Source organism: Pteronotus mesoamericanus, unplaced genomic scaffold (assembly GCF_021234165.1).
Source record: "Pteronotus mesoamericanus isolate MK-2021 breed Mesoamerican mustached bat unplaced genomic scaffold, CSHL_Meso_final scaffold_174, whole genome shotgun sequence".
NCBI lineage: Eukaryota > Metazoa > Chordata > Mammalia > Chiroptera > Mormoopidae > Pteronotus > Pteronotus mesoamericanus.
Window position 1 is genome coordinate 46,669,026 of NW_026555309.1, and position 15,309 is coordinate 46,684,334.

At 62.5% G+C, this 15,309-nt stretch overlaps 2 protein-coding genes across 2 annotated transcripts; both read left to right on the forward strand.

The window, feature by feature from the left end:
* Positions 1-5,003: 5,003 nt before the first annotated feature.
* Positions 5,004-7,620, forward strand: EXOSC4 (exosome component 4). Its single transcript, XM_054590672.1, has 3 exons — positions 5,004-5,311; positions 6,319-6,525; positions 6,636-7,620. The coding sequence occupies exons 1-3, from the start codon at positions 5,141-5,143 to the stop codon at positions 6,993-6,995; spliced, it is 738 nt and encodes a 245-aa protein (XP_054446647.1). The 5' UTR covers positions 5,004-5,140; the 3' UTR covers positions 6,996-7,620.
* Positions 7,621-8,177: 557 nt separating this feature from the next.
* GPAA1 (glycosylphosphatidylinositol anchor attachment 1) lies at positions 8,178-11,393 on the forward strand. Its single transcript, XM_054590622.1, has 12 exons — positions 8,178-8,340; positions 8,476-8,655; positions 8,740-8,851; positions 9,010-9,157; positions 9,238-9,339; positions 9,424-9,620; positions 9,692-9,888; positions 9,978-10,131; positions 10,292-10,387; positions 10,538-10,728; positions 10,809-10,979; positions 11,061-11,393. The coding sequence occupies exons 1-12, from the start codon at positions 8,267-8,269 to the stop codon at positions 11,302-11,304; spliced, it is 1,866 nt and encodes a 621-aa protein (XP_054446597.1). The 5' UTR covers positions 8,178-8,266; the 3' UTR covers positions 11,305-11,393.
* Positions 11,394-15,309: the final 3,916 nt, after the last annotated feature.

The window sequence follows — 15,309 nt, forward strand, 5'->3', positions numbered from 1 at the left end:
GGGCCCGCCCCCTGCACGATAGGTCCCGGCGCGCCCGGCTCTCCCAGTGGCGTCAGGCTGGGCCTGCCCGGAGCCGTCCCCCCCCCCCCCCCCTCCGCCCTCTGCCGCGAGCCACCCAAGGACAGCCGGCCGGGGCCGTTCCAGCCAGATCCCGGACGGGGCGGGGCGGTGCGGTGCCCGCGCGTCCCTTCCCCCGCCCCACCCAGGCCCGCCTCCAGGTCAGGCCGTCAGGCCCTGCGCCAAACGCCCACTCGCGTGTTCCCTGGACTCTGTACTGGCCAGAGGCCCCGAAGCGTGGAGCTAGTTCCGTGAGGCCTGGGGGTCACCTGCCACCGGCCTGTTCCGGGGCAGCTGCCCACTTGCAGCGTTCGGGCCAAACCCTACGAGCCACTTTGGATGGTATCCCTCTTTCTGGCACCCCACCCCAACCTGACAAAAGTCCTGCCAGGTGTGCATCTGGAGCCCACCACCCTTGACGCCCTGCGCTCGGCCGCCAGGCGCTGCTCACCAGGACGGTCCCTCCCAGCCCATCCTCCGTCAGTCAAGGCGGAGGTGGGGGCGCTGCACAGAGCCTGCCTGGTCCGGGTCTGCCCTGCACCCCACCAGCACTGGCTCCGCACACCCAGCTCACTGCCCCCTCAGGGCCTTTGCACGGATGTTCACCTGGAAACCGCCCCCCGCCCCGCCTCGTGTCCCCCACACTTCCGTCCTACTCTGGTCCAATGTCACTTTCTCCGTGAGGCCACCTTCTCTCACCTGCACCTACTAAAGGAGCCCCCCACCCCCCGCCCGGGCCCTTGCTTTGTCCCGTATTCCTCCAGGGCACGCGTCCCAGCCCCCTCCTTTTCCCTGTCTAGGCACGAGCTGAAGGAGGGGTGCCCCTGCAGCCTCTGCGCTGCTGACCTCTCTCAGCATCCTTGAACTTGATGGTTCTGCGCCGGGGCAGTCGGGGGCTGGAGGTCACCCCAGCCAGGAGCCCAGAGCTGCAGAAGCCCAGGCTGCTGCCCCGGTTCCTGAGCACCAGCTTCAGCTCCTGGTTCTCCTGGATCAGCTGCACGAGCCGCCGCAGCTCCTCGTTCTCCTGCGCCAGCCGCTGGATCTCTTGCCGCAGACCCTCGTAGCTGCTGAGGAGGGACATGCCAGGCATCGGCCGGAGCAGCGATGGCGGCGGCAGCGGGCTAGCGGGGGACAGCAGACCCCGCCATTGTGAGGTCAGCATTGCCCCTGCCCCCTGGTCTCAGTGGCATTCCATCCCAGGACTCCAGAGCCTGGGCCCCGGGTTCCAGCTGCCTGGAGCAAAGTGAGCAGGACCCCGGACCTCTGCCCTCCGCCCTGCCCAGGGCCGAATGACCAGAGAGTCCAGGCCTGCCCCAGCCTTCGGGGTGCCTGTAGGGAGGCCCCTCCCGGAGGACAGAAGCGTCTTCATCCCAGCCCAGCGCGGGTGTGTTGCACGGACATGGGTGGAGATTCAGGCACCCCCACTGGCCCCTCTGGCCGCTCTGTGTCCTGCCCGCCCGTGCCAGGTCGTGGGGCTGGGCGGCTGGGCATGGGGCCCGAGGCGGTGGCGGCCCGCACGGCGTCTGGAGGGTCTAGAGCAGCGATTTTCAACCTTTTTCATTTCATGGCCCACATGACCTAATTTCTAAAGTTCTGCGGCACACCCAAAAATATGTTTTTTGCCGATCTGACAAAAAAATAGGTATAATTTTTATTCATCCACGATGGATGGCTATTGTGTTGGTTTTTGTCAATTTTATTTGATAACCTAAGGGAAAAGAGGTCGGTGCCCCTGACTCCATAGTCAGGTACTGCAAGTGTTAAGACTGCTTGCCGCGTGCCTGATTGAAAATCGCCAACCTAGACGGTGGGTGTTTGAGCCGCCTGGAGGGAGGGGGCAGTGGCCCAGCAGCAGCAGGAGCTGGACAGCGGACTCAGCTGCCGGGTCGGCAGGAGGGCTGAGCTGCCGATCATGTCCGGCTGGAGCGGGAGGCCAAGAGAAGGACCTGGCCGTGCTTCCAGGGGCACCAGGGGCGGCATTGCCATGTAGAGGGCAGGCGCTCTGGGTGAGGCCCCACATCAGGGCCTCCGCCTCGGGGCAGGCAGCGGGCAGGCCCCCTGAGCGGTCCGAGGACTGCAGATTCCTGGGGACAGGGGGGCCACCCCAAGGCCAACAGTTGGGTTTACATTTTACAAGATATAAACAAATAGCCCTGGTTTGTGTGGCTCAGTGGATTGAGTGCTGGTTTGTGAACCAAAGGGTCACCGGTTCGATTCCCAGTCGGGGCACAGGCCTGGGTTGCGGGCCAGGTCCCCAGGAGGGGGTGTGTGAGAGGCAACCACACATGGATGTTTCTCTCCCTCTCTTTCTCCTTCCCTTCCCGTCTCTAAAAATAAAGAAAGTCTTTCCAGCTGATCCAGCTGAAAGTAAGTCACATTAGATAGTCATTCAACGCCAACTTCTGGCCACACTGTGCCCAGCCTTCTGACCTGCAGAGCTGTGAGTTAACAAACAGGTGTAGTTTTCACTGTGGTCACTTGTCCCACAGAAGTGGACAACTCGCACAGCCTCCTGGGTGAAGGACGCTCAGGACCTGGTGATACAAGGGGCACAGCCGACGCGCACTCTCCCATGGCAGAGGCAGTGCCCCAAGGCCCAGGGCGGGGCCCTCCGCGGGTCCTCCGCAACCTCGCCCTCCCGAACTCCCAGGAGCCCCCCTTCCTGGCAGGAGCAGTTGCTTCCAGTTGCGGGAGGAGGCTGGCAGTGGCTTCACCTGAGATGTAGACAGGCACTCAAAGACGGATGTGCTGCTGTCCCCTCAAAGGGGGTCCATTCCTCACCCCCAGCCACCTGAACTGGCCGTGCACCTCCTTTCTGACCAGAGGAATACGGTGGAAGTGACAATGTGCCTGTACCAGGCCTTGACTGTGAGAGGCCTGGCAGGGGGAGAGGCAGATCTTCCAGGAGGACCGTGTGACCCTTGTCCTCTGGAGTTGACCGAAGGACACACGGCATTTATTCAGGGGGGTCTACTAAGTCTTGGTAAGAACGCGAATCTGGCGTGTGAATCAGAACCTGCTCCCTCCCACCCCAGGTCCCTGTCCTGAAAGCTCGACTCCAAGAGGCTGAGGCCGAGGACAGGCCTTCCAGTTGCAGGGTGGAGGTTTCCACCGGGAAGGACAAGCTGAGGAGACAAGGCCGACCATCCCCTTCAACACCAACCTGTAGGTCAGGCTCCTACCCCGCCCCCAGCTCCCCCAGCCCCTGCCCAGGGTGGGAGGCAGGAGGGAAGGCCCAGCGGCTCCCCAGCAAGGCCAAGCAGGCTGGCTTGCTTTGGAGCTTGAGTGTGGTATTCTGGGAGACAATGGACATCTTAGTAATGAGAAGGTAGGAAATTACCAACGAATTCCCACAAACTTGAAGGCTTAAAACAACAGACTTTTATTCTCTTTCATTTCTGGAGGCCAGAAGTCCATGCTGAGTCTTCTGGGCTAGAATCCAAGTATCAGCAGGAAGGGTTCCTCCTGGAGGCTCCCGAGAATCCATTCCTTGCCTTCTCCAGTGTCCAGTGTTCCTGTGTTTGTGGCAACAGCACTCTACTCCCTGCCTCCAAGGTCACCTCGCCTTCTTCTGTAACCAAGTATTCCTCTGCTTCCACCTTAAAAGGATACTCATGATTACACGTGGGGCCCACCTGGATAATCCAGGACACTCTCCCCATCTCAAGGTCCTTAACAGAATCATTTCTGCAAAATTCTTTTGCCTTATAAGGTACATCCACAGCCTTTGGGGGATTAGAACCCGGATGTCTTTGGAGGGTGTTCTGCAGCCTGTTACACTGGCTGGATATGGGACAGACCTGAAAACTTCCCTAACCACACACTGGTCCATCAGCGAAGGACTGTGCCTCACTGGCTCCGGAAGCTTAAGCACAATCTTTGCCCAATGTGGGGGCTGAACCCTAAGCCACGCTGGCTGAGATGTGACGTCCAGGGCACCAGCCGGAATCATAAGAACCAGGAGTGGGGGGCGAGGAGTGACATCAGAAGATGCATACTGTGGGAGAGCGGACGGACGTCACAGCACTGTCCCGGAGACCACACAAGGCTGGTAAACTAACCAAAAAGCAGCATCAGCATGCTGAGGGGGAGACTGGCTGATTATAATCCAGAGCCCCTAGAACAGGTCATCTGAAATGTCACATTTTCAGCAAAAAATTAAAAAGCATGTGCTGAAACAGGTTAGTGTGACGGTCGCACAAGAAAGGTCGGCGAGAATAACCGCCGTCGAACATATACACCCCCCGGAACGTATACACAACGGGGCAGTGGCCGGATACATCCTGGCACATCTACACCATGGTTTTCAAGCAGCCAACAAAATATTAATGAGTTCTGCAGAATTATTTAGACGGATTTCATAGGATTTTTTTTTTTGTGAAATACACAAAAAGTGTATGAAACGATCTCATTAAAAAAATAACCTGAATTCCAAAAGCTACTCAATGTCCTCGTATTTGCGTGTAATTTGTACCCAATTATGGGAGCACGGAGGGACACGTGAAAAGCACCATTTATTAGTGTAAGTGAAATGGAGCGAGGGGTGTGCGGACAGGAGAATCAGGCCAACGTGGAGAATGAAAACTGCTCTAAAAAGAATGAGACTATGTGTACGGGTAATACAAAGTCACGTGTCCATTTTCAACTATAAACACTACAGAGTAAGAAAAGAAGAGAAAGTGTCTCAGCTTGGGCGAATGGACGCATCTACGCCCGTAAACCTCCAAGGCGACTCCCGCATCCAGAGATGCAAAGGCGAGCCGGGCGGAGGCAACCAGGGTGGCGTGCGGCCGGGGAATTCTGCCCCCAGCGCCGCTCCACCCCGGCGGCTGCGGGGACAGCCCGGCCTCCCGCCACCAGCACCGCCGAAGTCCCCCGGGGCCGGAAGTGAGGAAAGTGGCGCCGCCGGGAACCGTAGTTCTCTGAGACCGGAAGTTGCGGATCTGGGCTGCCTGGAACCGTCCTTGTGAGGCCGGAAGTAGGGATCCGGTCCGCCGAAAATTGTAGACCCCCGAGAGGTCGGAAGTGGGAGCGATTAGTGTGGTTCTCCGGGAGGCGGGAGGCGATCTGGCGACCCGGCGGCATGGCGGGGCTGGAGCTCCTGTCGGACCAGGGCTACCGGGTGGACGGGCGGCGCGCCGGGGAGCTGCGCAAGATCCAGGCGCGGATGGGCGTGTTCGCGCAGGCTGACGGCTCGGCCTACATCGAGCAGGGCAACACCAAGGCGCTGGCCGTGGTCTACGGGCCGCACGAGGCGAGTGGACTTGGCGGGCGACCTGCGGGGGTGGGCGGTGGCCGCCAGGCTCAGCGGAGGCTTCGACCCGCTCAGCCTGAGCGAGTGCGACGACCCGCGCGCGGCGCCGGAGTACAAGCCCAAATCCTTGCACTGTGATGCTCGGTGGTCCCTTCCTGTTTCATCTGCCTCTGACGCCTGCGCCCTCCACTCCTCCCTGCCCTTCCTCAAAGCGCCAGGCGTGCTCCCCCTCCTTTCTTCACCTCCGTTCCGACTGCACCGTCTGGACGGCACCTCCCCAGACCACCTTATCCAGGTGGCAAGTCCTGTTGCCTACAACTGCACGCTTCCCTGCCTTCCTGCACCTATCAGCTCAGGCACCCAATTTAACTTCTCATCGGTGGTCTGCCCGCTAACATAAGCTCCGTGAGCACAGAGACTTTAAATAAAACTCCCTGGTTTTGTTGCCAGTCGCCAGCCTTCTAACAAAGCCTGCCAACACAGGCACTGAAAAAATGTTTGCCCCCAGCTTAAGTCTAGGAGCTCAGCCTTCCTGGGGGAGGGAGCTAAGAGAGAGCAGGCCAGAAGGAGTGGGAACAAGCATGGCTCTTTTGCGGAGCGGAAGGGCCGCTGGCGGGGGAGATGGGGGATTCTAAAGGAGCGTGAGGGGCTTTTGGGGAGGCACAAACGTGGAGTTTGTAGACTAGGGAGAGATTTAGGATTTTATCTGATGGGAAGCCTTTGGAAGTATGTGGCTGTGTAGAGGAAACACTGACTCTGGCTACAAATGGAAAATGGATTGGGAGGGGACGAGGCAAGGATGCAAACAGGGAGGCCTATTAAGAGAGGTAAGGCCCAGAGGTGATGGTGGCTTAGAGGCTGATCGGGTGGCCCTCCGACAGGCTCTCTTTGGGAGGGAGTTGCACTTGAGATGTTGGCAGGAGAGGGAGGCTGAGGCTCCGGACCTGAGCCAGAGGAAGGGTGAGCTGGGAGGAGTGGGCCTGGCTCACGTGTCCTTTCTCCCCCAGATCCGGGGCTCCCGGGCACGAGCCCTACCAGACAGGGCCCTGGTAAACTGTCAGTACAGTTCTGCGACCTTCAGCACAGGCGAGCGCAAGCGGCGGCCACATGGGGACCGGAAGTCCTGCGAGATGGGTCTGCAGCTGCGTCAGACCTTTGAGGCAGCCATCCTTACGCAGCTGCACCCCCGCTCCCAGATTGACATCTACGTGCAGGTGAGCAGGCAGGCGCCCTCACCCTGGGGAGAGGCGGGAGAGGGAGGGAGGGAGGGGGCTGAAGGTAGGCAGCCGAAGGGACTGATGCCACCGGGGCGGGGTCCCTGCAGGTGCTGCAGGCAGACGGTGGGACCTATGCGGCTTGTGTGAATGCAGCCACGCTGGCAGTGCTGGATGCCGGGATACCGATGCGGGACTTTGTGTGCGCCTGCTCCGCCGGCTCCGTGGACGGCACCGCCCTGGCGGACCTCAGCCATGTGGAGGAAGCAGCGGGTGGTCCCCAGCTGGCCCTGGCCCTGCTGCCGGCCTCAGGCCAGATCGCACTGCTTGAGATGGATGCCAGGCTGCATGAGGACCACCTGGAGCGGGTGCTGGAGGCCGCTGCCCGGGCTGCCCGAGATGTGCACACGCTGCTGGACCGTGTGGTCCGGCAGCATGTGCGAGAGGCCTCTGTGATGCTCGGGGACTGAATGAAGTGCATCACCCACGGCCAGAATAAAATCCACACACAGCCCGCTGCACTTTGATCTCCCACAGTAGTTCAGAGTTTGGCCTGGTGCTGGCTTGGGGGGGCGACTAGGGACCTTCCTCCCCCGCACGAACTGCATACCTCTTGCAGCCTCAGGATTCGAATCCTGAAGAAGAGCGGGGGAGAGTTTGTCCCTGATGGAGAAAACAGCTTGTGCCGAGAGGGGTTGAAGGCAGCGGAGCAGTGAGGTGTGGCCTGACAGACTGAGCCAGGCCCTTAGGTGGAGTCTTTTCCTCACCCCACACACGCGTGGCCCTGAGCACAAGGGCTGAGGTAGCTCTCAGCTGGCTCTGGGTACCCACCCTGCTGATGTGGGAGGGGCCGCGTCCACATCCTAGGACTATGACTTAGGACTAAATGGCTCCTTTTCCCCTAAAAACCCTGGGTCTGTTCTTAGCTTCGGCCCCAAAAGTACAACAGACGCTCATTCCCCCCTGGAGTTTTCTCTCCTCAGCTCTGACCCACCCTCAGCGGGACACACATTCCCCGCTCCTTTCCCTCCTGCTCTCAGACCTGCCTGAGCCCTGAGCACCCGCCCCAGCGATCTACATCCAGAGGCTGCTTCTCCCCTAAAATCCCGGCACCTCCCGGCCTGGACAGGAGCGCTCCCAGCTTCTCTGAAAGCCGTTTTGATTGTACCATCCGCTGCTTCCTCCCTGTGGTCCTCTGACCCCGATGGTGGGCTCACGCGGTGCTTCCACTCAGGCACCCACTGCCATTCTTGGCGACCGACATCCATGAGAATGAGTGCCCGCGTCGTGGCCTGTCAGACCGCAGGAGCCCCCTTCTCACCACTCCACGGGCACTCAGATTTGTCATTGCCAGTAGCAGCACCTTCAGGACCTCCGGCAACCGTGCTCCGGTTTTCCACCCACCTGCCCAATTCATCTCCCTCCTCTGATTCGCCTAAGCCTTGAGCCGGAGCTCTCTCCTTGCCCCGACCTGCCACGGCAGCGGGCTGTGCCCCGCACGGCTCTTCGGTGCCGCGAACTGCGGACCTGGGAACCCCGCCCCTTGGGTCGCGTCACACCCGCCGCCTCGAGTCTGCGCAGCGGCCTTGCGGGGTGGGCCCGTGCCGCGCGTGCGCGGCGCCGCGGGGGCCGCCGGGACCGGAACTGCGGTCGCGCGCGGATCCCGGCGTGTGACAGCAGGGGCGCGCCGGGCCGGCGGCGGGAGCAGGCGGCGGGAGCGGGGTCCGCGAGCCGCCCGGCCATGGGCCTCCTGTCGGACCCCGTGCGCCGGCGCGCGCTCGTCCGCCTCATCCTGCGCCTCAACGCGCCGCTCTGGTGAGGGCGGGCCCTGGGGGTCTGGGCTCGCCGGCATCACTCGGGGCATCAGGCCGCGCTCAGCTCTCCCGTCCCTAGTCGCCAGGGCCGGGACTGCGCGTTCGGGTCCCTCAGACACGCCCCCTCTCCCCGCAGCGTGCTGAGCTATGTGGCGGGCATCGCCTGGTTCCTGGCGCTGGCCTTCCCGCCGCTGACCCAGCGCACATACATGTCGGAGAACGCCATGGGCTCCACCATGGTGGAGGAGCAGTTTGCGGGTGGCGACCGGGCCCGGAACTTTGCCCGGGACTTCGCTGCCCACCGCAAGAAGTCGGGGTGAGCGGTGGAGCCGTGGGTGTCGGGGACACAGTGGCGGTCAAGGCCGGGGCGCTCTACTCAAAGGCTGACCTGTGTCTCTAGGGCTCTGCCAGTGGCCTGGCTGGAACGGACTATGCGGTCCGTGGGGCTGGAAGTCTACACACAGAGTTTCTCCCGGAAACTGCCTTTTCCAGATGAGATCCACGAGCGCTATGTATAGTGGGAGGAAGGGGTGCCTGGGACCTAAAAGCTCCTTGAGGGGATGGCTTGGGGCCAGGGAAAGTCCTGGTGGGCATTCTGTGGCCGAAAGGGGAGAGGCTCCCGCCGAATAAGGGTGGGGTCGTGCTGAGGCTTCCCCACCCATCTGCGCAGATGGTTTCGGGCACCAATGTGTACGGCATCCTGCGGGCCCCGCGCGCTGCCAGCACCGAGTCTCTGGTGCTCACCGTGCCCTGTGGCCCTGAGTCTACCAACAGCCAGGCTGTGGGGCTGCTGCTGGCACTGGCTGCTCACTTTCGGGGTGAGTCTCGGGGGCTACTCCTGGCAAGGGAGGGTTTCGCCACTGCCTCAGGTCCTGCTGACCCTGCTTCTGGCCTCCAGGGCAGATTTACTGGGCCAAAGACATCATCTTCCTGGTGACAGAACACGACCTTCTCGGCACTGAGGCGTGGCTTGAAGCCTACCACGACGTCAACGTCACTGGTGGGTGCTCTTGCCCTGCCCCAGCCCCTCAGGCCCCTGCCCTCCCCAGCCCCGCGCTGGCCGCTCACTCCCCTGCCCCTACAGGCATGCAGTCGTCCCCTCTGCAGGGCCGGGCCGGGGCCATCCAGGCCGCTGTGGCCCTGGAGCTGAGCAGCGATGTGGTCACTAGCCTTGATGTGGCCGTGGAGGGACTCAACGGGCAGCTGCCCAACCTTGACCTGCTCAACCTCTTCCAGACCTTCTGCCAGAGGCTGGGGCTGCTGTGCACGCTGCAGGGCAAGGTAGAGCGGCCTGCCTGGGGGGTGCGGGGCCCGTGGGGGCGTCACCTGACCCTGTCTCCACACCCTCAAAGCTGCAGCCCCAGGACTGGACGTCGATAGACGGGCCGCTGCAGGGTCTGCAGACGCTGTTGCTCATGGTTCTGCAGCAGGCGTCTGGCCGCCCCCACGGCCCCCACGGCCTCTTCCTGCGCTACCGCGTGGAGGCTCTAACCCTCCGTGGCATCAATAGCTTCCGCCAGTATAAGTATGATCTGGTGGCCGTGGGCAAGTAAGTGGTGCTGGCCCCCCTTCCACGCTCAGGGCAGGATAGGGGTGCCCGGGGCCCCGGCCGGCCTTGACCCTGTCCCTCGCCCGCAGGGCTCTGGAGGGCATGTTCCGCAAACTCAACCACCTCCTGGAGCGTCTGCACCAGTCCTTCTTCTTCTACCTGCTCCCTGCCCTCTCCCGCTTTGTCTCCATCGGCCTCTACATGCCTGCCGCCGGCTTCCTGCTCCTGGTCCTCGGTCTCAAGATATCCTCCGCATCCCTCTGCCCACCTGTGGCCAGCCCCAGGTCCCCTCCACTCTAGGCTGAGGAGAGCCCCCACCCTCGGGTGAGGGAGTGGGGGGGAGCCCTGGGTCCCCCCAGGCAGATCCCATCGCACCTCTTGTCAGCGTCCTTGACTAGGCCACGCCCTGGAGCTGTGGATGCAGCTGCACGAGGCCGGAGCAGGCCCCACGGAGGCTGGGGCGGTCTCCGGACTGAGTCTTTCCCCACCCCCAGCACAGGTGACGGTCCCCCCGCTCTGCCCTTGGGGTGGGCTTCTAGGTTCCCCGGAGGTGGTTACTGCTGCCACAGTCTCACCTGGTGGGGGTGGTGAGGACCGCTGGCCTTGCCTGGCCCCGGGGTCCATCTCCAGCCCCCTGTCTGCCCCACAGGGCGTGGGGCTGGCTTCCCTCGTGGCGCCCTTGCTGATCTCGCAGGCCATGGGCCTGGCCCTCTACGTCCTACCCGTGCTGGGCCAGCACGTGGCCGCCCAGCACTTCCCCGTGGCCGAGGCTGAGGCTGTGGTGCTGACGCTGCTGGCCATCTATGTGGCTGGCCTGGCTCTTCCACACAACACCCACCGGTGAGGCGCTGGGCTGGGTGGGCACAGGCAGGGGGCACCCCAGGCACACGGGCCGCTGCCACTGAGCCCTTGCCTTGCAGTGTGGTGAGCACACAGGCCCCAGACAGGGGCTGGATGGCACTGAAGCTGGTGGCCCTGATCTACCTGGCACTACAGCTGGCCTGCATCACCCTCACCAACTTCTCCCTGGGCTTCCTGCTGGCCGCCACCATGGTGCCTGCCGCTGCGTTCACTAAGCCCTGTGGGCCCCGGTACGTGCCGCTGGGCCCCCCACCCCCACCCCCGGGGCCTGTGCCCCGCCTCAGCCTTCCTGACCCCACTTCTCCGCCCAGGCCGCTCTGTGCCGCTCTTCTGGTGCTGACCAGCCCGGCGGCCACGCTCCTGGGCAGCCTGTTCCTGTGGCGGGAGCTGCAGGAGGCCCCGCTGTCGCTGGCTGAGGGCTGGCAGCTCTTCCTGGCCGCGCTGGCCCAGGGCGTGCTGGACCACCACGCCTACGGCGCCCTGCTCTTCCCGCTGCTGGCTCTGGGCCTCTACCCCTGCTGGCTGCTCTTCTGGAATGTCCTCTTTTGGAAGTGATGTGTGCGCGCCCTGCGGCAGGAGGGCTGCAGTGCGAGCTCCCCAAACACCCCCGTGTTCTTCCTAGGAAATAAACAGGTGTTTTGTTGTCCCGGGGCTCCTGACCCGCCGTCCCTGTCCCTGTGGACCCTGGGCCGGGGGCGCGGGGGAGACGGCCAGCAGGGCTTGGCGTTGCGCACAGCTCCTTCCTGGGGCGCTGCCTTGGCCCTCCTCCTGGAGGGCATCTCACAGCTCCAGGGGTCTCTGCGCATCGCCGCCCAGTGCTGGGCCGGAGGAGGCAGTGGGCGGGGCTTAGGGGTCTGTGGGGAGCTGAAGCCCCCACAGACCTCCCGGCACCGCTGTAGTTGGTGCTGGGGCTGCAGGGGCAGTGGGGCTGGGGCTGGAGCCCCGCAGAGGGGGCTGGGGTGGGAGGGATGGAGCCCGGCCGAGGCCAGGGCCTGGGGTGAGCTTAGGATAGAGCAGAGGAGCACCCAGGCCCGGTGCCCGTGGTGGGTGGGGCAGGGGAGCCCACCCAGCCCCCGCCCCATGACGGACAGTCCGTGGGGTTGCAGTGCCCCGGGGACGGATGCTGATGGTTCTGAGACCCCAGAAAGGAGCTGGGACGTCAGTGTCTGTCATGGAGGGAAGAGAAGCAACACCCCTCCAGGCTGGGGAGGCTCTCCTCGCGGGTGGGCCCAGGGGCCCTTGCCCGCACCCCAAGGGGCAGCGGGGCGATTCGGCCTCACCGGCCTCAGTGTTCGCGGTGCAGCTGCGCCCCCTGGAGGACCCGCTCTGACCACTGTCCCTTCAGTGCTGCTTGCGGCCCGGCAAGTCCCAAGGAGGACGCTCCGGCCCCCGACGCCGGTCGGCCCTGCCCCGGAGATGTGCTCGCCCTCTGTCAGGCAGCCCCCGGCCCACCGTGGGGACCAGCTGGCACAGCCCCAGGGCCAGCGCCTAGAGGGCTTTTCTCTGGGGCCTCTGTCCAGAGGCCCCCGCCGGCCCCCGGTTGGGGGGCAGGTGTGCTCTGACCTGCGGGGTGGAGACGGGGTGGGGCAGGGTGCGGAGCCCCACTGTGACCAGCAGCCTGTCTTCGGCCTGCCAGTCCCCAAGCTGCTAGGACCCCTATTCGCTCTCTGTGGAGCAAGCTGTCCGGGTCCTCAGGCTCCCACCCTGCCCCCAGGAGCACCGCCCAGGCTGGCCACTCTGGGCCTCCCCGGTCAGCCCGGCACCGCTTGTCCTGGGCCCCCTGCCTTCCAGGACGGGCGGACATCTCCACTCTGTTGTGGTCTCCTGTAGTCTCCGTCCCTGTGGGCTGGTATCTCATACAAAATCCCTTCTGGCCACTTTGGCCTCAGTCAACGGTTTTTAACTGGACCTAGGCAGTCCCTTAAATACACCATGAAAATACATTAAATCATGGAACATACAGGTGGGGACAGAAGTGAAAAGACCACCTCACCCTGACTAGTATCCCTCAGTGGGTGGGGCGTCATCCTACAGACAAAAGGTCACCAGTTCGATTCCCAGTCAGGGCATGTGCCTGGGTGGCAGGTTCAGTCCCCAGTTGAGCATCTGCAGGCAACTAATTGGTATTTCCCACATCCGTGTCTGTCTCCTCTCCTCCTCCCTCCCCCTCTCTAAAAGTAACTTTAAAACAAAAGACCATCTCAGTTGTGTCTGCCCCTAACCTGTGCAGAACCCTCTGGCCGCAGACGGTGCTGAGGGGGCGTGGCGACCGCAGAACTGATGGGGGGGCAGCGTCACTTGGTTGGTTTTTTTTTTTTTTTTAAGCCAGGTGGTAAAGATGTAGATCAGACATAAAAGGGGTGAGTATAAAAACCTAAACTTTCCTTTGAAGATGTGTGGCCGAATAGCGACTTCTCCCCCAATATCAGTCCCTAGTCACAGAGCCCCGCTTTTGACAGGAACTCAGTCCACCCCCAAATAAGGACACTCCCCGGCTGTCCCACAGCCTGGCGTGACCACGGGGCTACACGAAGGCTGACAGGAAACGAGCAGAAGCTTCGAGGGCAACCTCCGAGGCCTCGCAGCCCCCCTCTCTCCCGCCCGTGGGGATGTGCGAGCGATGCTTGGGACCTGAGGGACAGCCCACAGCCAGGGGCAGAGGCCCCGGGGCGGCCCCGGGTTGCTCACCTGGGCGTCACAGACGAGAGAGAAGCCTTCATCTGGTTTCAGCCAACGCTATTTGGAGTTTTCTGACACTCCAATCTACTTCCAACCAGTACAAGAGGGGTTACTGCTGAACCCTCAGGTGGTGCCAGCTGAACAGATGTAGAAGTAGCACTTTCTTATTTCCTGCCACTTTACCAGCCCAGAACCAGGGACCCCGCAGAGTATTCGTATGTATGTGTTGAAGGAAAGAATCAGATCCCGGTGAGTGCAGTCATGGAGGTCAGAAGGAAGCTCCGGGGTCGGGGAGACCTTCCAGCAGGGCCGGAGGTCCGCTTCCGGCTTGTGATGGGGGTATGGGCCCCGGGAGCCGAGGCAGAGGCGGGGGAACATTCCCGCCCCGCCCCCTCCCCGCTTCTCAACTCCCAAACCCCTCTCAACTACCAGGCTGTACACAGATGCCCACCTTGGGCTTGAGGTGCCCCCGGCAACTGCCCTGGGTGTCCCAGGGGTCCCCTGTGCCCTCTGAGACCCTTTGCCAAGTCCCCCACTCTACCTGGGGCTTCACGTCAGGACCTCAGGGCTGCTCGGGGCGATGTGACCTGTGACCTGCTCCCACAGACTCCAGCCGTCTTCGTGCCCACAGGCAGCTCCTGTCCCCCACCCTGCACCCCCTTCTGAAGCCCCACCCTTGTCTTCACCTCCTGGAGGTGCCAGAGTCACCTCGGAGTATTTGTGTCCCAACCTAACCGCCACCTCCCATGCCGCAGGCCCCTCGCCCCTGCCGCGTGAATCCCCTGTCTGCCTCCATCGCTTCCTCTGCTCTGGACTCAGTCAGCGGCTCGGGCAGCAGGGCGTCTGCTGCGACTGGCTTCCCTCGCTCCGCACCGCGCTCTCCAGGTTCACCCTGTTGCCGAAGCGTCCGGGCTGCTTCTCTACGGCGGGACAGTCCATTGTACAGACCTGCCACACATTTTGTCTGCCCGTTCATCAAGGGATGGACATTTGGGTTGTTTCCTTGTTTGTGCTTTTTCTTTTTCCTTTTTTTAGCTGTTAATGGATAGTGTGGCCTTCAACTTCCATGAATTCAGCCAGTGAGAAGCCTTCACCCTGACCTCTCGGGTTCCTTCCCGGGCTCTTTCAAAGCTGCCCCTTCCAGCTTTCACCTTTCGCTCTATGGAGGGCCTCCCTTCGTTCCCGGGACTTGCCTCTAGCTCTTGTTAGCGCATGCTTGTCCCGAGTTACAACTCCCTACTATTCTCGAATAAGCTCACTTTTTTTGTTTTCTGGAAAAAATGGGTGCTTTATTCTTAAGGTCAACGTTACCTTTGATGAATATCCAGAATTCTGAAAAAGCTGACTCTGACAATTACTGCTAGTTTTTCCCTCACTCTTATGCGAGGGGAGGGGGGAAGGAGGTTTTCCGAGGTCCTTAAAGACTGCTCACCTTCACTGCGGACTGAGCGTACAAGGCTTCCTGCGGAGCCTTGGCTGCCGTGCTCCTGGCTGCGGTGGCGGACGGCTTCCGGACCGAACTTGTGCCCGATAATCCCTGTCCCTCGGAGGCGGGGGAGCAGAGTTCGCGTGGGCCGGGCGGCGGTGAGGGGCCCGCCGCGGCCGAGCGGGAGTGCGGGCAGGCCGGGGCAGCGAGAGGCCCCACCCTGCCCCGCTGGGCGGCTTTCTACCCTCAACCTGGAGGTGCAGGATCCGCTGCCCACCGCGCCAGGTCTGCAGGACCTGCTGGACCAGTCGTCCGGGCACGGGGGCGCATCTCCACGGAGCCCCGGACACCAGCAGCCGGCTCGGGAAAGCCGCGGTAAGTGGCCGTTGTCACGGCAACAGGGAGACGCGACGGGGACAGCCCCACCGCTAGTTCCCAAGACGCCCGAAGCAGCG